At 44.2% G+C, this 17470-nt stretch overlaps 1 protein-coding gene across 4 annotated transcripts in view; it reads left to right on the top strand.

Annotated features, from left to right (window-relative positions):
- Window positions 1-17470, top strand: part of LRMDA (leucine rich melanocyte differentiation associated) — a 1028511-nt gene that overhangs the window by 555292 nt on the left and 455749 nt on the right. For all 4 annotated transcript variants that reach the window (XR_008957942.1, XM_057308256.1, XM_057308254.1 and 1 more), the window contains exon 3: window positions 11246-11374. Coding sequence is in view for 3 of the 4 variants with exons in the window: in XM_057308256.1 (XP_057164239.1) it covers window positions 11246-11374 (129 nt within the window). In the remaining variant the exon portion in view is untranslated. The remainder of the gene's footprint in view (window positions 1-11245; window positions 11375-17470) is intronic.

Below are 17470 nucleotides of genomic sequence, written 5' to 3'. Positions count from 1 at the left end.
GGCCTGATTCCATTCCAGGGGGCCCTTCCCATAGGGAGCTGGTCTTTGGGCAAGTATTTGATTAGGGCCCCTCTGGGTCCCTAGGGCCTTGAGGCACAGCCGTGTAAATGTCTCCCTTTCTGGTTGGTTTGCAGTGAGTAGACACCATCTGTTGAATTGAAAATTCCCTTTATGGAGGGTGGTGAAAGGCTTGTGTGGAAGAGACACTGTTATCTTTCAAGCAAACAGTTCATGAGGTTGAAGAGCTGTGTTCTTGGCCCAACATATGTTTGCCCAATGGCTGTGGGCGCCTCCCCCACCAGGCGCTGAATTCCGCCCCATGGCGACGTGCACACATACCGCGGCTGCAGCACACCATGTCCACTCCCTTACATCTCTCTAGTAAAGAAAACCTCCATTTATAGAACCCGCCAAACAAACTCACTCTTTAGACTCTTAAAAACAAACAAGATCCCGAGGCCACAGGCTCCATGCGTGCATGTGTGGTTTTGTAAAAATCTCAAGCCGTGAATCAAAATAATTTTAGAGACATAGTCAAAGCCCAGACCAAACCCTATCACCAGGGTGGGAGAAATGTAGGAAAGATTCACTGAGAGGCATGGAGGACAGCCAGATGGGCAGAGTGATGGCAACAAGATATGGAGGCATCTAGCATGTTCCTAGGGAGGGTACCTGGTTCTCACCTCTGTCCTTAGGGACTCACTTGCTGAAACAACTTCGGGACAAACGGGAGGGGTGCGCTGAAAACAGTGACGACAGCAGCCCTCATTTCTTTCCTCTCCACTTCTAGAGCCCATTTTGCCCATGCTGCTTAATAATGCACTGTCCTCTATGATTTCTCCTCCTTGCTTCAATTTCAACTTTTTCTCTGTTCCCAACGATGATAAATCCACTGGAAGCAGGTGCTGCGACTTGTGCATCTTTTGTAGCCCCGGGTGTAGGCGCTCACGGAGAACCTGCCATGCCGGAAGTGCATATCACATACACGCTTTTTTGTGCTAGGTTAGCTTTTTGGAATGGCGACTGCTTGAGTGCCAGGATTAGTTATATCTCTTCTTCTTAAGTTCCTTTGCCACCAATCTGGCATAACGTGTAAGCAGATGCTCACAGAATTAGAATTCAGTGGGATGGAGACTTTGCTCAAGGCCACGTCGTCTTCGAACCCTTCCCCAACCCTTCTCCTCGCAGTATTGTTGATCATCCCAGTCCCACCTATTACCCTGCATTATCTGGGGACTCCTTCTCTGCCTCCCTCCGTTGCTTAAAGTCAGGGAGATTGCCACCATCCTCTTTGCAGCCCCTGAGACTAGCAAAGTACAGGATTGGCACTCAAACCCTTTTTATGAATGAATGAATGAATGAATGAATGAATGAAGTGAAATGAATGAATGAGCTATAGAGGCACAGCCAAGGGGGCACTGTTAGCTGGTGAATTTCAACCCAGCTCCACCTGAAGTATACTTCACCTCATGAAGTGCCCCATTTAACAAACAAACAGACAAACAAATGTAAGAATTAGTTCTTCAGGGGATTGTTCTAGGAGGGTCAGGAGGGAGTGTAGATAGAAGACAAAACAATTTGAAGACTATCTCATTTGATCAGTATGATTGAAGACATACAATGAATGGATCACAAAGACATACACAGTGTTTGGATGTGGCAATGGCGAATTTCCATTTCTAGATCTCAACTAGAAATTATTTACAGAGGCGTTAGCATAGTTCAGTTGAGGGAACACTGTCCAAAGGTTCTAAACATGGCTTGGTTACTATATATGGTTTCAGGTAAGCCACTTTACTTCTCAAATCATTAGTCACCTTCTGTGGAGGATAGCACACCCTAAAATTTCCCTGGAATTCAAAGTCTACGCGTCTATGAAGAAGACCATGACAGGTCATATTTTAGAACTGCAGCTTTGACATCTAGTTTACAGGCTATAAGAGGCCAGTGTATTGCCTTGTGCCTTTTAATTATAGAGGTAGCCCCGTAGGTAAGGAGGCATTAAGGAAGCTTTACACGGTACCAGTTAGAGGGTCAGAAAAAGGCACAGAGTTTATTTAGTGTGTTGGAGAATGACGGAGCTAGGACTCTCTGCTCTCTTTCCACGAGGCTGTCTGGCAGGGAAGAAGGAGCTCTTGGCAGCCTTTGTAAACCTTAGTTAACAAAGGAAGGAGCTCCAGATGGAGAGGCACAGAATCTGGGTAGGATATTAGAGTTACCAAATCTCATCTTTTTTTTTTTTTTAAGATTTTATTTATTTATTCATGAGAGAGAGAGAGGCAGAGGCAGAGGGAGAAGCAGGCTCTCCTCAGAGCAGGGAGCCTGATGCGGGACTAGATCCCAGGACCCTGGGATCATGACCTGAGCTGAAGGCAGACCCTTAACCGACTGAGCCACCCAGGCGCCCCCAAATCTCATCTTCTATACAGAAATCTCTTTTAAACATTCTCCATGACTCTAGCTTCTGATCAAGTACATATACTCAGAAGGCAGCTCAATCGTTTGGTGAACAGCTCTCTGTTTTTTGTAAGTTTTTAAAAATTGATTCAAGACCTCTCCTTCCAACTTATATTTTGTTCTCCTATTTGTTTTTGATTCTGTCTTCTGGAATGCCAGAGACTTAGTACTTTGAAACAACAAAGTCTCTTCTGCTTTTGGTTAAATAATTTTGACTGTCTCCATCACAGTTTCTTAACACCCTTCACCAGCTGGTTGGTCACTTTCTATGGTATTTCTGAGTACCGTTGCCCCTTTGAGTCTGGCACTCGGAATTGAAACAAAGCTCCAGGTGGAGTTACTGAAGGGCCAGGAGAGCAGGACCAGATTTGCTTCTGTGGAGGCAGCCCCACTCTGCTGATTCATATAAGCCTTCTTTATACACATGGCTTTTTATCCAAGGCTCCCCATCTCGTGTTTAGGGAGCTGTTTTATTTAAAGTAATAGTTACTGGAGTTTTTTTTTTTTTCTGATTATAAAATACTTATACATGATAGAAAATCTAGTAACTAGTGAAAACATTAAAAGAGAAGAAAAAGCACCCTATAAATAAGCATTGCTCAGGAGTTAGTGGTGTATGTCTGGGATTACTGTATCAGTATGCGGATACATGAATACATGTATGGATTGAGGTGTATGTATACAATTGTCATAAAGTCCCTATGTGCAAGATTCGATATTAGCAGCAGTTTGTAAACTGAAAACATCAGACTAATGACTTTTAACCATCACCATGGAAGACATGGTACAAATTAAAATTTGTGCAGGGAGTGGAGGGGAGACCTAGATGACTTAATTTTCTTTCTTTCTTTTTTTTTTTTTTTAAAGATTTTATTTATTTATTTGACAGAGAGAGACAGCCAGCGAGAGAGGGAACACAAGCAGGGGGAGCGGGAGAGGAAGAAGCAGGCTCCCAGCAGAGGAGCCTGATGTGGGGCTCGATCCCAGGACTCTGGGATCACGCCCTGAGCCAAAGGCAGACGCTTAATGACTGCGCCACCCAGGCGCCCCTAGATGACTTAATTTTCACGCATGAGATTGTATATGCATGTGTTGTATGTATTATAACTTCACTTGAGGTACTTAAATACATAGCATGACCATTTTACTGGTCAGTAGCTATATGCCTACAATATCATTTTTAATTACGGCGTGGTATTTCATTATACGATATATCGAACTTTATGTGATCATTTATCATTGGGCGTTTAGGCATGTTTACATTGTTACTATAAATAATGGTGTAGTGAACATACTTAAACCATGTGCACTTCTTTGATATTTATTGAATAAATTATTGGACTTACTAGTTGAAAGGTGATTGTTTTTAAGACTTTCTTTCTTTCTTTTTTCGTTTTTAAGACTTTTAATATAAATTGCCATCCCGAAAGGGTTTAAGAGTTTTATTCTTCCATTAGTGTTGTGTTGGTCTGTTACTTCAACAAGACTATGTTAACATTTAAGGATTTAAATTTAAATTAAATTTAAATTGAAACTAGTATTTGCTAGTTAAATGAAAATATCTTGTTTAATTTGCATGTTTTAGATTCCCAATGAAGAGGAAATTTTACCCCACCTTTCCATTATTGACCATATACATTCCTTGTGTATTTTCTTTCCATGTCTTTTGTTTTTCTCTTAGGACTTTGAGCTTTTCCTTAATGCTTTTCAGAAGCTCTTTTAATATTAAGGATGTTAAACCTTAGATTGTTAGATTGCAAAGGTTTTCCCCAATTTACATCTGACTTTTAGTTTTTTCTTCGAATAGGTACCTTGGGGTAGTTGGGCTTTAAATCAATTTTCAGGTCTTTACATTAGACAATGTGAAGTTTCATCTTGTTGGGCTGAAACAATGGGTTGATTTCAACAGGATCGTTTTGGATCCTACTGTATCCTCTTAAATAGCTTTCTTGGGTCTTGAACTCCATAAATGTGATAAATATGTCTTTAACCAAGTCATTGGCAAAAAATAGGACTAAAGTCCCCAGAACCTTCCCCTGGACCAACCTAGGCCATTAACTGGTATTCTTCAGGTTTATTTTTGAACCAGTTATAACTCTACCTAAAGTTGTCCTTTTCTAGTTCATTTTTTTTGCTCTCTTGTCACAAGAATATCATTAGAATAATTTCAAAACCTTTTTGAAAGCTGGATACAATATGTATCTTTATTCCTAATTAACTGTCCACATTAATAGCTGGTCTCACAGAACTTGTCCTTAATGTACAGAAACTGCCTGTTTGATACTCAATGCTATATTAGATTTGTATGTATATATCTCCTGTTTCATTTTACAAAGGATTTGAACTGGCTTATTAGAATTAATTTAAAAAATTAAAAAAACAAAAAAACAACATATAGATAAGTATAAAGGTCGTAAAAAAACATAAGCCTCAACTGTGAAGTAGAAAGCAGACATAGAAGCTATGGGGTGTTACCTTTTTCCATCTGAGTCACATTTAACTCTGAGCTTCCTGGTAGTAAAAGTAAAAAGGGTAACATGACCAGAAACATGATTTACATTGTCCTAAGGTAAACAAATACCATTTCCTCAGAGGTATAGTCTGACTAGAATATCATAAGTCTATGAGCTTATGAATCCAAAGTGTGAAAAATCTTAATTCCCTTTTCAAGTAACTCCAACTGCAGTACCCAGGTCTGGGCTTCTAGTACCTCACACATTCTCCATAATTCTTTAGGGATCACATGTAACAGTTTTCTTATTATTATTGAGGTATGGTGCTTGATGGCTTCAGAGTTGATCTTGGTTAGAGTTAACAAACACCTAGTCAACTACCGTAGATTTTTGGCTGGTCTTGGATTCAGGTCTCTTACACCAGTGTTGAATTATGTTCTGTGCAGCTCAGGGATCATCCATCCTGACGGGGAACTTGATAGGGCTTTGGGGTGACTTTGACAAATTCCATATGATATACAGTCGTATGGTGTCAGCATACACTGTCTTACATAACCATGAGCCTGTTCCGCATTCATCTGTTTTAGACACTTTCATCCCCTATTAATATACTTGACCATACAGACAAGTTGATTTATATTATTAGTTGGACATCTGTCCCTGGCTAAGTGACCTGAGTGACAGAAAAATATGTAGAAAAGATATAGATCCAACTGTACATGTAGTACTATGTCTAGTCATATACGGTCGTATATAGAATATATATAATAATGCTCTCTTTAGTAATATACTGTAGATCTGTATAACCATTAACATGGGATATCAGAAGAATTTTATGACAGAAAGAAAGAATATCTCTCATGCGGTTGGATTAATGGTATTTTCTAAAAGTGCTGCCACTGGGCCATTTTCTGGGACATGAGCAGTCATATCACAGTTGTCCCATTCTTTTTTCTTCCTTCGTCCCCTGCATATGGCTCTGTGTTGCCTGTCCTATCCTTGTAGCTTTGGTCGTGGCCTCTGTTGTCAGTTTGCGGACATTTCCCAAGGACCTGCTGTGTGCCAGGCTCCATACTTGGCATGGCGGGGCTCATAAGAGAGGTATGAGTTGCTGTTCTGCTCTCAAGGGTGATATTTAAATTACTTCACAGCTACACTGATCAGTCAGAAAGATCCTGGCTGGAGCAGGGTCCTTAGAAGCTCCATGCTGTGGGAGGCATTAACTGCTCAGTTGCTGGGTCGCAGAAAGGTCTGGGGACTCCAAGGAGTGGCCAGGGTAACAGGAGGAGCGCTCAGGATACTCAGAGCTGCAATTATTTCCAAGTGGTAAAGAAGTATTTAAATAGGGGCGCCTGGGTGGCTCAGTCCGTTGAGCGTCTGCCTTTGGCTCAGGTCATGATTGCAGGGTCCTGGGATTGAGCCCCACATGGGGCTCCCTGGTGAGCAGAGAGTCTGCTTCTCCCTTTCCCTCTGCTGCTCCCCCTGCTTGTGCTCTCTTTCTCGGTGTCAAATAAATAAAATCTTCATTTAAAAAAAAGTATTTAAATAGTTTAATAACCAGTTCTGGTGTCTGGGTGCAGACTCACTGAATGTCACTTCTGCCTGTTCATAGACACTGGCCCCAGGGTAAGTAGAGGGAGGCCTTCTGGCCTCTGAAGGAATGGGAATGTAAAGGATTGCCCTCCTAGCCTCTAGCCAGCTGCCCTGAGGCCTGCTCTCTGTCCTGCCCTTGGGAGCCTACTGTCAGCTCTTCTCTGAGCAGCTCATAGGCTCGGGGCTGAGCAGCAGTCAGTGGACAAAGGGGTACTGAGCCCTCACTGTGCATTTGACAACTTTCCAGGTACTATGGAGGTTCCACTGAGATCCCTTTTTGTTGGGGCCGGGCAGATGGAAGTCATCCTGAAAGACCATTACAGAGCAGGCGCTGGCCATCCCTGGCAGGCCTATAGGACTAGCCAGTGTGGTGAACATCAGACAGACAGGGTAGATCCTTTAGAATTTCCATAGCTCCCCATTTTATCAGTTTAAAAATATGGATATGGATATCTGGATAGATACAGTATAGGGGTAGGTAAAGATCTTATCTTAGTTCAGATCTTATTTTCTTAATTGGTTTGAGAACATCCCGACCTTTGGTTCTGGGTTTGAGGCCAGCTATGGTTTCGCAGAGAGAGACATTTCTTCTTAGGGTCTGTGGTTAACTGTGTCCGCATTCCTTGCCTGTGTCATGCTAGGCAGAAGTATCATCCTCAGAATAGGCTGAGAGCTGAGAAAAGAGGGATCTAATTTTTACCACAGCTTATACCCCTGGAACAAGATTGGCAGTTCTTGAATGGAGAGTTCTGGAGGTGTCCTCTGGTGATTTTTCTGGCTGGGTTTTTGCTGGGTTAGGGGCAGGAAGGGGTTGCTAAGGTTTAGTAGCTCTTCTGCCCCAAAGCTACCAGCTCTGGTTTGGTCCTGGCCCTTCTCCTTCCACCTTCTGACAAGTGGCTAACTTTCGGGAATAGAATGGAGGCCGCTGAGTGTGAGCCCACCCAGGAGCAGAAGAGTTTGGGGTTCAAGCAGCCACCCCTTTGTAGGGTCTGCTGCCCTGCCTGAGGCCCCTTCGCAGCTCACAACCACTGGCCTAGCTTGGAAAGGGCTGTGGCAGCCTGGTTAGTGCCGCTGTTTTTATAAGCTAATGAGGGCAGAGTGTGAGCCACGGGCAATGATGCTGGGATATTAACTGTGACAGGAAGCTTGATCATAATTATCTTAACGAGGATAGGGTTAATTACAGTGGAAACTTAAAAGTTCTCTCTGTTTGAATCCGCTAGAGCTGAATGCGTTGTGATGTTTTGTCATTTTGATATGACTTTGGAAAAGGCACTGGGACTCTCCCAGCAGCCGCCGCGGCTCCTGGTGGGGGGAGCCAGCCAGAAAGCCCTGTGAGTGAGCTAACCTAGCTCGTACCTTTGGTGAGATCACGGGCAGCTTTCCTGCTGGGGAAGCAGGAGGCAGGCAGCCTGCGATGGACTTCCGAGGTGCTGATTAGCGTTCCCTGAGCAAACCACCTGCCACAGGGCAGACCGCACACCCCGGTCTCCCTGCCTGCCCTTGGCATCTCTTTACTGGGCTGGGAAGACCTCTCTCCAGCTCCTGTGCCAGGCTAGTGGGTAAAGCCTTGCCTCCCGCTTCAGTCTCTGACCACTGACCACGGCAGACAACTGCCTCGCCTTCCCAGCCCAGCCCTCAAGCATCTATCTGCAGACTGCAAACCAGGCGGGGGAGGAGTAACTCTGGAGTGACAGTCACGCCCTGCACCAAGGCTCTTGGGTCTGGGGTGCATTTTGCTGTCCACACACAAGGTGATAGCCGAGAAATTGCAGTCCCGTCATCTTTTCCTTGTAGCTGTCCCATAAGACAGCGTCGATCTGTGTGGATCCTTAAAGCCTTGTTTGCCTTGTCATTTTATTTAACAGCGCACACCTCTTTGCACAGGCATCTTGTATATAGGGCTGCGAACTCAAAGATTGATGCATATAATTTCTTTCCTCTACTCCTTCCACGAAAACATCAACAACAATAACAGCAAAAGTCAAATTTTGAAAAAGCAAAAAATAAAGCATCCCCCAGACGCGTGTTCATTGGCCTCCACATGCCAGCCAAGCCCCAGAAATCCTGTCCTCTCCAGTTTTACCCTTCACTACCCTGTCTCCTGTCCCCAGTCCCTCAGCTCTGCATTTAGCTGATTAAATCACCAAGTGCACACTACACTGATGACATGAAGACAGGGATTTATTAATTAGCAACCCCCCACATAATTTTAACTGAGCAGCTAATAACATTACATGGCGAAAAGAATCTTACAGCCAGACAGGTGACAGGGGATTTGCGCCTGAACTTCCCCCCTGCTCTTCTGTGAAGTCTCACTCAGAATGGAGCTCTGGGGGCACTCCCTCTGGTGTTCTCCGCTTTGTCCCTCTTCATGCTGTGTCATTTTGTTTTTTGCCTCCCGGAAGCACTCTTGGAAGGGAGCTTTCTTTTGCTTGCCCGTTGCCAACCATTTGCTGATTCTCATGATTAGAGTATTATATTTGCATAACATAACTCAGGCACAATGTGTATTTGGATGCTGCCTTTGACCAGAGCCCAACTCATGTTTGTGCACAAAGGACTTATTAGCCATCCATACGGGCACCCTGAAGGGAGGTGGCCTTCACTCCCCTTGTGGTAAACAGGGCCGCCTCATCCTGAAAAGCACTTTTGGGTCCTCACTCATTAACCCCCATAGAGGAAGGGACTTCAGGAAAGGTTGAAGTTTCCCTGCAGAAGCCAGACTGGCTGCACACCTTGGCATATTTGCTCATCTGTCCACCCCCTGCATCCAGAACACACCTCCCCCCACCCCAACACACCCTCTAAGGTCAGGGCTACCAGAAAAATCAATGAATGAAAGGAGAAAGGAAAAGAAAGGAACCAGCCTTTGCTAGTGACATGTTAGGCTTCTTTTGCGTGTGTTCCCTAAGATCCTGTGAGCTGGAAGCAGCACTGAGTGAGGGAGCTCAGCTGGGTTATCGATATGCCCAAATTCATACTGGAAGTAAACGGCAGAGCTAAGGTAAAGTCCCAGAGTCCCCGCTTCCATGGGTGTGAATTGTGTTTTGCCTCCGTGAAACACGTGAAACAGGAGGAAGAAGAGAAAGGGGGAAGAAATGAAACACAATGACCCCATTGACCCTTAGCCCCAACTGTTAAGTGGTATGGCCTTCCTGCTGTGAAGCAGGTAGTGCTAGCCTTTTGAGTTGGGGGTGGTCTGGGTGCAGGGCCCTGGGCGGGGGAGGCTAGGGGTGGGTCAGGCAGGAATGGGACATGCTGAGGGAGCTCTGGGCCAGGTGGAGGCTGGGGATTCAATGACTCACGATGCACGTTACACCCCCCAGGCATCGACGCCCTATTTTGGAGTCGGCTTGGCAGAGCTCCCACAAGGGAGACACAGCTGTCCGGAGAAAGCCTTGGTGCTCAAGTTCACACTCACATCAGATGTGCAGGCGCTGCACACACAGGCAGGCGGATGTGTAATGAAAGTGCTATCAGTAAATGAATAAATAGTGTAGACAACATCTCCCCGATTCGTCACATTTTACAGAATAGCCAGGAGATCCCATGCGAGTCCGCCCTCTGGTCGACGTCGTAGCTCAGCTGTCAGCCTGTGCAAGCTCAGCATGGCTCTAGGGTCTGGCAGGTGAACGAGCTGGGAGTATGTGCGTCTGTGTAAGTCCCTCCACCGGGCGGCTTTCTTTAATTAAGGTCTGTGAGCGGCCGGGGGAGCACATGCGCACAACTGCCCCTCACCGCTTCCACCCCCGCCCCCCCCATAACGTTAAGAGTTAACTTTCAGCTAAGTGTAAAAACAAGGCTATTTTTCCCTTCCTGATACTTTTTTCCCTGAGCCGGGTACTTAATTCTTTCAGATGCTTGATTATTTACTGCCTTGACATCTATTGCTGCATTCCACGCTTCTTTCAAAAATAAAGTGAGAAATCCACTTTCCATAAATTAAAACCGTAACTTCAAGCCAGGACTATTGAAACAAATGCCCCCAACTCCTTCCTTAACCGCCCCCCCCCCCAACAAAAACAAAAGCAAAAAGAAAAATCATGAAAGAACAAGAAACAGCCCTCTCCGACGGGAGTGATCACGTGCTTCTGCAGATGCCTTGCCTTTTGGGGCAGCCACAGGGACACTGGGCAGAAGCAAATTAAGTGATTAGTAAAGAAAAAAAGCAGAGGGGGGAAAAAGTCATAGGCAGCGAAGGGAGAGAAGGGAAGCCTTCCTTGCCTTTTCCTGGACTGTGCAGAGGAGAACCGCTAAGAAATGATACTTGAAGTTATATTTATTATTGTAAGAGGGGTATGATATTTCTGGGCAGGAATGATGGATGACAACTTAAATTTGTGTCCAGGGAATGAAGGTGAACTGTGACAGAGTTATTTATCTTGGGAATGGAGGTTAGGGTCAGCCGAGGCTGGGTGCCTGAAGGCACAAGACATTGACAAATTTATCCTCCAGGCCGTATCTGAAGCCCTTTGTTTTGGATCCTGGCTACTCACTAAGTGACCCTCATCCTTCATGTTGGCAATGCGTGAAGGATGCGGTGAGTGCCAGCGGCCCCTTCTCCCCCGCCGCCCCCACCCCGGCTCCCGCTACTAATTCTTGTCATTCACTTTGCTGACAGGCACCAAGCCCAAACTATTCCCAGTCCTGAAAGGGAAGGTTAAAATATTTATTTCGGCTCATAATGGCCTCCCTGATTTAGTGCAGGATCATTTTTCCTGTTGCCTTTGTCATTGCAGGTCACTGGAAGGACTGAGCGCGTTCGGGAGCCTGGAGGAACTCATCTTGGACAACAATCTGCTCGGAAACGACCTCGTGTTGCCAGGGTTACCCAGGCTCCATACCTTAACCCTCAACAAGAACCAGATATCCTTGGCTCTGCCCGCTGCCTCCACTCCCCGCCCTGCCCCGCAGTGGTCCCCGCCGGCACACCCCCCGCCTCCTTTCCCCTCCCCCGCCCCACACAAATACCTGCGAAATGTCAAATGAGTTTTATGTGTCAGCTAAATTAAAGTATGTGAAATGCAGTCCATGGGCAGACAAAGCGTTCTGTCTTCTGGCACTCGGGACACTTCAGAGTAATTTATTATAGGTCATTCATAAATGAAATGCACCATTATATCTTCCTGTTGCTCCATTTTAGTGTAGAGATCTAAGTTATGGCTGTGAAGAAATCTTTTTAATAGATAAAAATAGAGAAAGAAAATAATGTCACTGCTGCCGAGAAGGCAGAGCCGGGTTCTGTTTGCTTGGGCTCGTGTGGGAGGGCGACCTCTGGTGGGAAGTACGGGGTGGTGCCTCTAAGTGAACTTGGCTTTCACGGAGGTTTCTGGAAGGCTCTGGTGCTGGCTCAGGGAACAGGTCTGGCAAAGGAGAGGGGGAAGGGGCAAAGATGCGAGATGTGTGTGAAGCCCAGGCGTAGCTCTGCCCTCCGTGGTGTTTACTGTCCTGGGATGATGAGAGAGGTCTAACAGAGCCATTCTGTTGCATGCCTTCTCAAGTCGGTGAGGACCCAGCCAGCCTGGGATGAGGCGCAGGGGATGAGCTGATTTGGATAGTGACGCTGAGAATGGAACGGGGAGCTTTCTGCAGCATTAGGCACCCAGCTCCTCCGTTCAGTTATGGGTCTCCCTGCTGCCAAGTGCAAGCTAAGAGGCAGGGAGTGTTGTCTGTTTTGTTAACTCCTGTATCCTTCTCACCTAGAATAATGTCTGCCATGGAACCGAGGTTCAGTGAATGTTTGCAGCTCTTCTTTATTGAGCACTCCTGTGGGTCAGGCACAGTGCTGGGTAATATTAAGCATGTTATTTTTTATTCTTACCAAACCCTAGCAGAAGGTGTCCGTTTATCTTAATGAGAAAAGAGGTGAAGTAGAGACCCACAGCCAGACATTGACCAAAATGCTAGGTCCCAGATTTAGTCTCAACTGCGCCCGTATCCAAAATTCTTTCCATTCTCCTGTGTTGCTTCAGATCTGAAGTCCAATCATCTTGTTTTATTCATGAAACATTTCAGACCTAGAGTACGCTTGTTAACATTCATATGGTAAGTTAGAAGTAGAAAATGGATCAGGGCATTTTCCCTAGAATGTGAAATAAAACAAGATATCTGTGTTACATTTACCATGTAATCATATGTCTGCTTTTAGAACGATAGGCCAAATAGCCTCTGTTTATATTTCAAGTCGCAAGACAGTATTTTCCTTATTAGGTAAAATATGCTACCCTGGCCATTATAAATTGGCCCTTTAATGGAAGTAGAAGGAGAGGTCCTACAAATAAATATCAGTCTTTATCACAATGCAATATTGATGGATTTTTTTTTCCTCTCCTATCCTTTGGTCAACCAAGTTTCCTAGTCTTTGTTCGAAAAATTACTACAGGCAGTGTGTCATACGGCTGCCTTGACTGTCTTAGGTGATCAACTGGATGATAATCTCAAATCAGTCAAGAACAGAAGGATTATTAGAATAGAATTGGATGATAAGGTTCCTTCTTTAGGCCCCAGTGCTTATATCCTGTGTCTCACACAGTTGTAAAGTATTAGCCTTTGGACTTCGGTTCGTGAGTCAGCTTAATCATGTTTAGCCATGTGGCTGTGGACAGGTCAGCCTCTGAAAGCCTCTGTTTCTCATTTTGTATGTATGGGTGACATCACGGCTTTCACTTGCCAATTAGGAGAACTGGTAAAAAAGAAAAAGGGGAATGTATGAAAGCCTTATTTGAATGTTGGAATCAAAGGCCATGATAATGTGAGCTATACAGGTTTCTGCATGGGTGAAAACCAGCTGCCTCTGCCCTGGGATGTTGTCAAGTTGGCAATATAAGAAATGGTGCCACGAGAAGGACTTCCGAATAGCCCACACACCAGCCACAAGGACTTTGTCTGGCAAATGCTGTACAAATGCTAATCCCAGACTCAATTCCTCCTCCCCCTCACACTTCCTGGCCAGTTCTCTGTTGCATTAATTGGTGCATACCAAGAAATGTAAGCTCATTTCAGCACAAGCCTAGGAAAAACAATTAAAAGAAGAGCACGCCAACTGTGAAGGAACATCATTTCACATAATCCCAGTTTGCAGACGAACTCATGGGTGATTTTTTCTTAATCAACCTCTGATTTGTATAATAATCAATCAATGAAAAGTACTTGTTGGATACCTAAGTGTCCAAAATAGGTAGCTTATAGTATTGCTTTCCTCTGTTACCACTGACATTTGAGGAGACATGGAGTAAGTATTGATGTAAATATTGGTGATTGACAGAATACCTGATTAGTCTCATTAGGTTAGACTAATAAGTAAGGTTCATTCTTCATGTGAAATTGCTAAGCATTATTGTCTCCCATTTTCGAGGGCTCATTTTCATAACGGCACAGAATATGCTGAAAATACACAGAAATTCATTCTGGATTTTTTTTTTTAAAGATTCCACGTGAAAGAGAGATCATCTGGTATTTGTTTTTCTCTGACTTATATCACTTAGAAGAATGACCTCAAGGTTCATGCATGTTGTGGTAAATGACAAAATTTTATTCTTTTTTGTGACTATATATATGTATATATGAATGTATGTATGATATAATATGTTGAGCATCTTTTCATGTGTCTATTGGCTGCCTGTATGTCCTTTTTGAAAAAATGTCTATTCAGATCTTTTGCCCATTTTTAGATCAGATTGTTTTTTGCTATTGACTTATGTGAGTTTTTCATTTATTTTATTTTTACTATTTTTTTTTTTTTTGAGAGAGAGCAATAGCAGGGGGGAGAGACAGAGGGAGAGGGCAAGAGAATCCTCAAGCAGACTCCCCACTGGGTGCAGAGCCCGATGAGGGGATTAATCTCACAACCCTGAGATCATGACCTGAGCCAAAATCAAAAGTCAACTGACTTAACTAACTGAGCCACCCAGGTGTCCCAGTTCTTCATATATTTTAGAAATTCCGTATTAACTGTATGATTTGCAGTCATTTTCTTTCATTCAGTAGGTTGCCTTTTCATTTTTTTAATGGTTTCCTTTGCTGTGTAGGAAGTTTCTCGTTTTTTTCCCTTTTCCTTCCTTCAAGTTTTTATGTAAATTCCAGCTGATTTACATACAGTGCAATGTTAGTTTCAGGTGTAGAATTCAGTGAGTCATCACTTACAACACCCAGTGCTCATCACAAGTGCACTCCTTAGTTCCCATCACCTGTTTCACCCATCCCCCTGCCCACCTCTCCTCCAGTAACCATCCATTTGTTCTCTATACTTGAGTCTGTTTCTTGGTTTGCCTCTCTTTTTCCCCCCTCCGTGCTCATTTGTTTTGTTTCTTAAATTCCACGTATGAGTGAAATCATATGGTATTGGTCTTTCTCTGACTTATTTTGCCTAGCCTAATAGTCTCTACTCCATCCATGGTGTTGCAAATGGCAAGAGTTCATTCTTTTTGATGTCTGAGTAATATTCCATTGTATATATGTTTCTCATTTTTAAAGGAATAAATTGGGCTGGAGGATGGTTGTATTCTCAGTGTTGCCATCATGAGAGATGAGCAGGCTTCTTGACTTTACAGAGCTGAGGGATTTTCTTTGTCTTTGGTTGAGTCCTTTTCCCCTTTCCATTCCTCAGCCTCTCCAATCCGTGGTGGTAATGCTGAGGGAGAAATGGTAGCAGTGGGGGAGGAACTGAAGCAGAAGGCAGTGTGTAGCTGTAAAGCTGGCCAGGTATATTGCTGTGCTGATGGAGAGTAATTTATTACCAGTCAATAAAAAAGATACTACTTGGCTATTTCAGGATGCAACATGATTTCTCTCTCCTCTGGTCTTCCGGTGTGATCATGAAGAATGGCTCACTTTCCCCACGTACTTGACCCGGAAGTCAGAGAATGAAAACCAGGCAAAAGCAGAAGTGACACCATATGGCATTCTCTTAACCTAATATTTCTGACTCCACCTTTTCAGCCAACTGACTCTTCTATTGTCTTGTGAAAGTACTGCAGAGTCTTTGACAGTTATTGTGTTCCAAATAGCTATTGCTACTCCATGAAATGCCTTGGATTTGGGCTCTATCAGCCTTGCTGCATAATAACCTACCTCAAAAGCTAGTGGCTTAGAACATCAACTGTGTTATTTGTTTATAATTCTGTATGTCAGCTGTCTGGGCAGGGCTCAACTGGATGGTTCCTCTGTGGATCTTGCTTTGGGTCCTTCGGCAGCTACAGTTTTCTGGAGGCCTGGTTGGGACTGGATGGTCTAAGATGGCCTCACTCATCTGTCTGGAAGTTGGTCTTGGTTGTTGGCTGAACAACATGCCTGCAGAAGGCTAGCCCAGGACTCTCCACATGGGGCAGATGTTCTAAGAGCAAAGCCCGATTGTACAAGTTCTTTTCAAGCCCTGTTTGCATCTTGGGTGTTGCTGCCCTATGGCCAAAGCAAGTCACATACCAAATGTAGAGCCAATGTGATAGGGAACTATACAGGTGTGTATACAAAGAGGCATGCCTCATTCCTGTAACAGTCCTACCCACAGACCTTGATGTCTTGTCTCCTTAAGAATTGATTTCATATTTGTAATAAAGGGAGACCTCGAATCAAGTAACTGTTGGCCTTCTACAAAGGTAAATATATTAGTTCTTTCTTAGAAATGAAATCTTACTTTAAATATATTAGAAAGCTTACTATTAAATGGGGTTCTACCTGAAGTTCTTTTGTAAAGTTTGTTTTGGTTTTAATTTTTGGTGTTTTTGTTTTTTGGTTTTGGTTTTTGCATATGTAGAGTTTTCCATGTTGGTTTTACCCTCAATTAGGCTTGTCTGTCCAGTGCTCTATTACTGGACCCTGTGAATGTGGATTATGGGCTGCTTTTGTCCTTTGGAAGGAGATCGTGTCATATAGTGGTTACCAATGGGCTCTGAAGCCAGGCTTCCTGGGGGCTTGTATCCGGGCTCTGCCACTGGCTGTGTGTCCTTGGGTTAGTTCCTCACCATCTCAGTGCTTTGCTTTCCTCTGCAAAATTGGGACAATAATGGTATCCACCCCATCAGTCGTTGTGAGTGTTATTCTAATTTCTACCTAACAGTCATTGTTATTACTATTATTATCCTAGAGAATTATGTAAGCTTACTTGATTTCACTTGGGCCACATTATAACCAAGCCCAGAGTATAGATTTAGAGTGCTTCTTTGACTTTTATAATTTCATGTTACCTTCTTATCATTCCGAGTTGAGTACCATGGGTGAATACTCTCATTTTTTATGAAAAAACTGGGGGAGTATGAACTTTTTGAAGTCACATAGATGGTCAGTGGGAGTGCTCAGTCTAGAACACAGGCATGTTAATTCCTAACCCCAAACCCTGAAACAAGCAAGGGAGGGGAGATCACTGCTTAAGAGGAACTAAGATGTAGGAGGAGTCACCTGCCCGTGTTTGCCCTGCCCCTGCCCCGCCCACACCAGGCCTGCTCCCAGCTGCTCATGGAGCTCATGAGAGGGATTGCAGAGCCCAAACCCAGCATCTGGCAAATTTCTTCTCAGCCTACCAATGCCGCACTTCTAGGCTGCATACCTCCTACTTGACCTCCCATCTTTGTTCTGTTGACCCTTTGTTCCACTTCTGTTGTACTCTCAGCATTGGTGTCTTGGCCTGGTGTACTTTAAAACCTGGACTTCCCATGTGACCTCTTCATCTCTTGGTTCATAGCTTATCTTACTCTTCTTCCTTTGGTTCATTTAGACCGGCCTGGTAGTCACTGGCCACGGAGTTGACCTTATCCTCCCCAACCTCGTATTATCTCTCTCTCTCTCATACACAGACACCCATGTGCATACCCACACTATCCTTGGCTCTACTCCAGTAGGGTTGGGTATTTGGTAATGGTCTCAGCCGTATCATGTCTGAATACCCAATCCCAAATCACAGAATACCTGAGATGTCAGGAAAATATAGATACTTTGCACAATCAAATGATTCTCCCCCATTCTTCCTTTCG

This window comes from Ursus arctos, unplaced genomic scaffold (assembly GCF_023065955.2).
Source record: "Ursus arctos isolate Adak ecotype North America unplaced genomic scaffold, UrsArc2.0 scaffold_7, whole genome shotgun sequence".
NCBI classification, from domain to species: domain Eukaryota; kingdom Metazoa; phylum Chordata; class Mammalia; order Carnivora; family Ursidae; genus Ursus; species Ursus arctos.
Note: the sequence above shows the minus strand (reverse complement) of the source record. Positions and strands in the feature narration are given on the sequence as shown.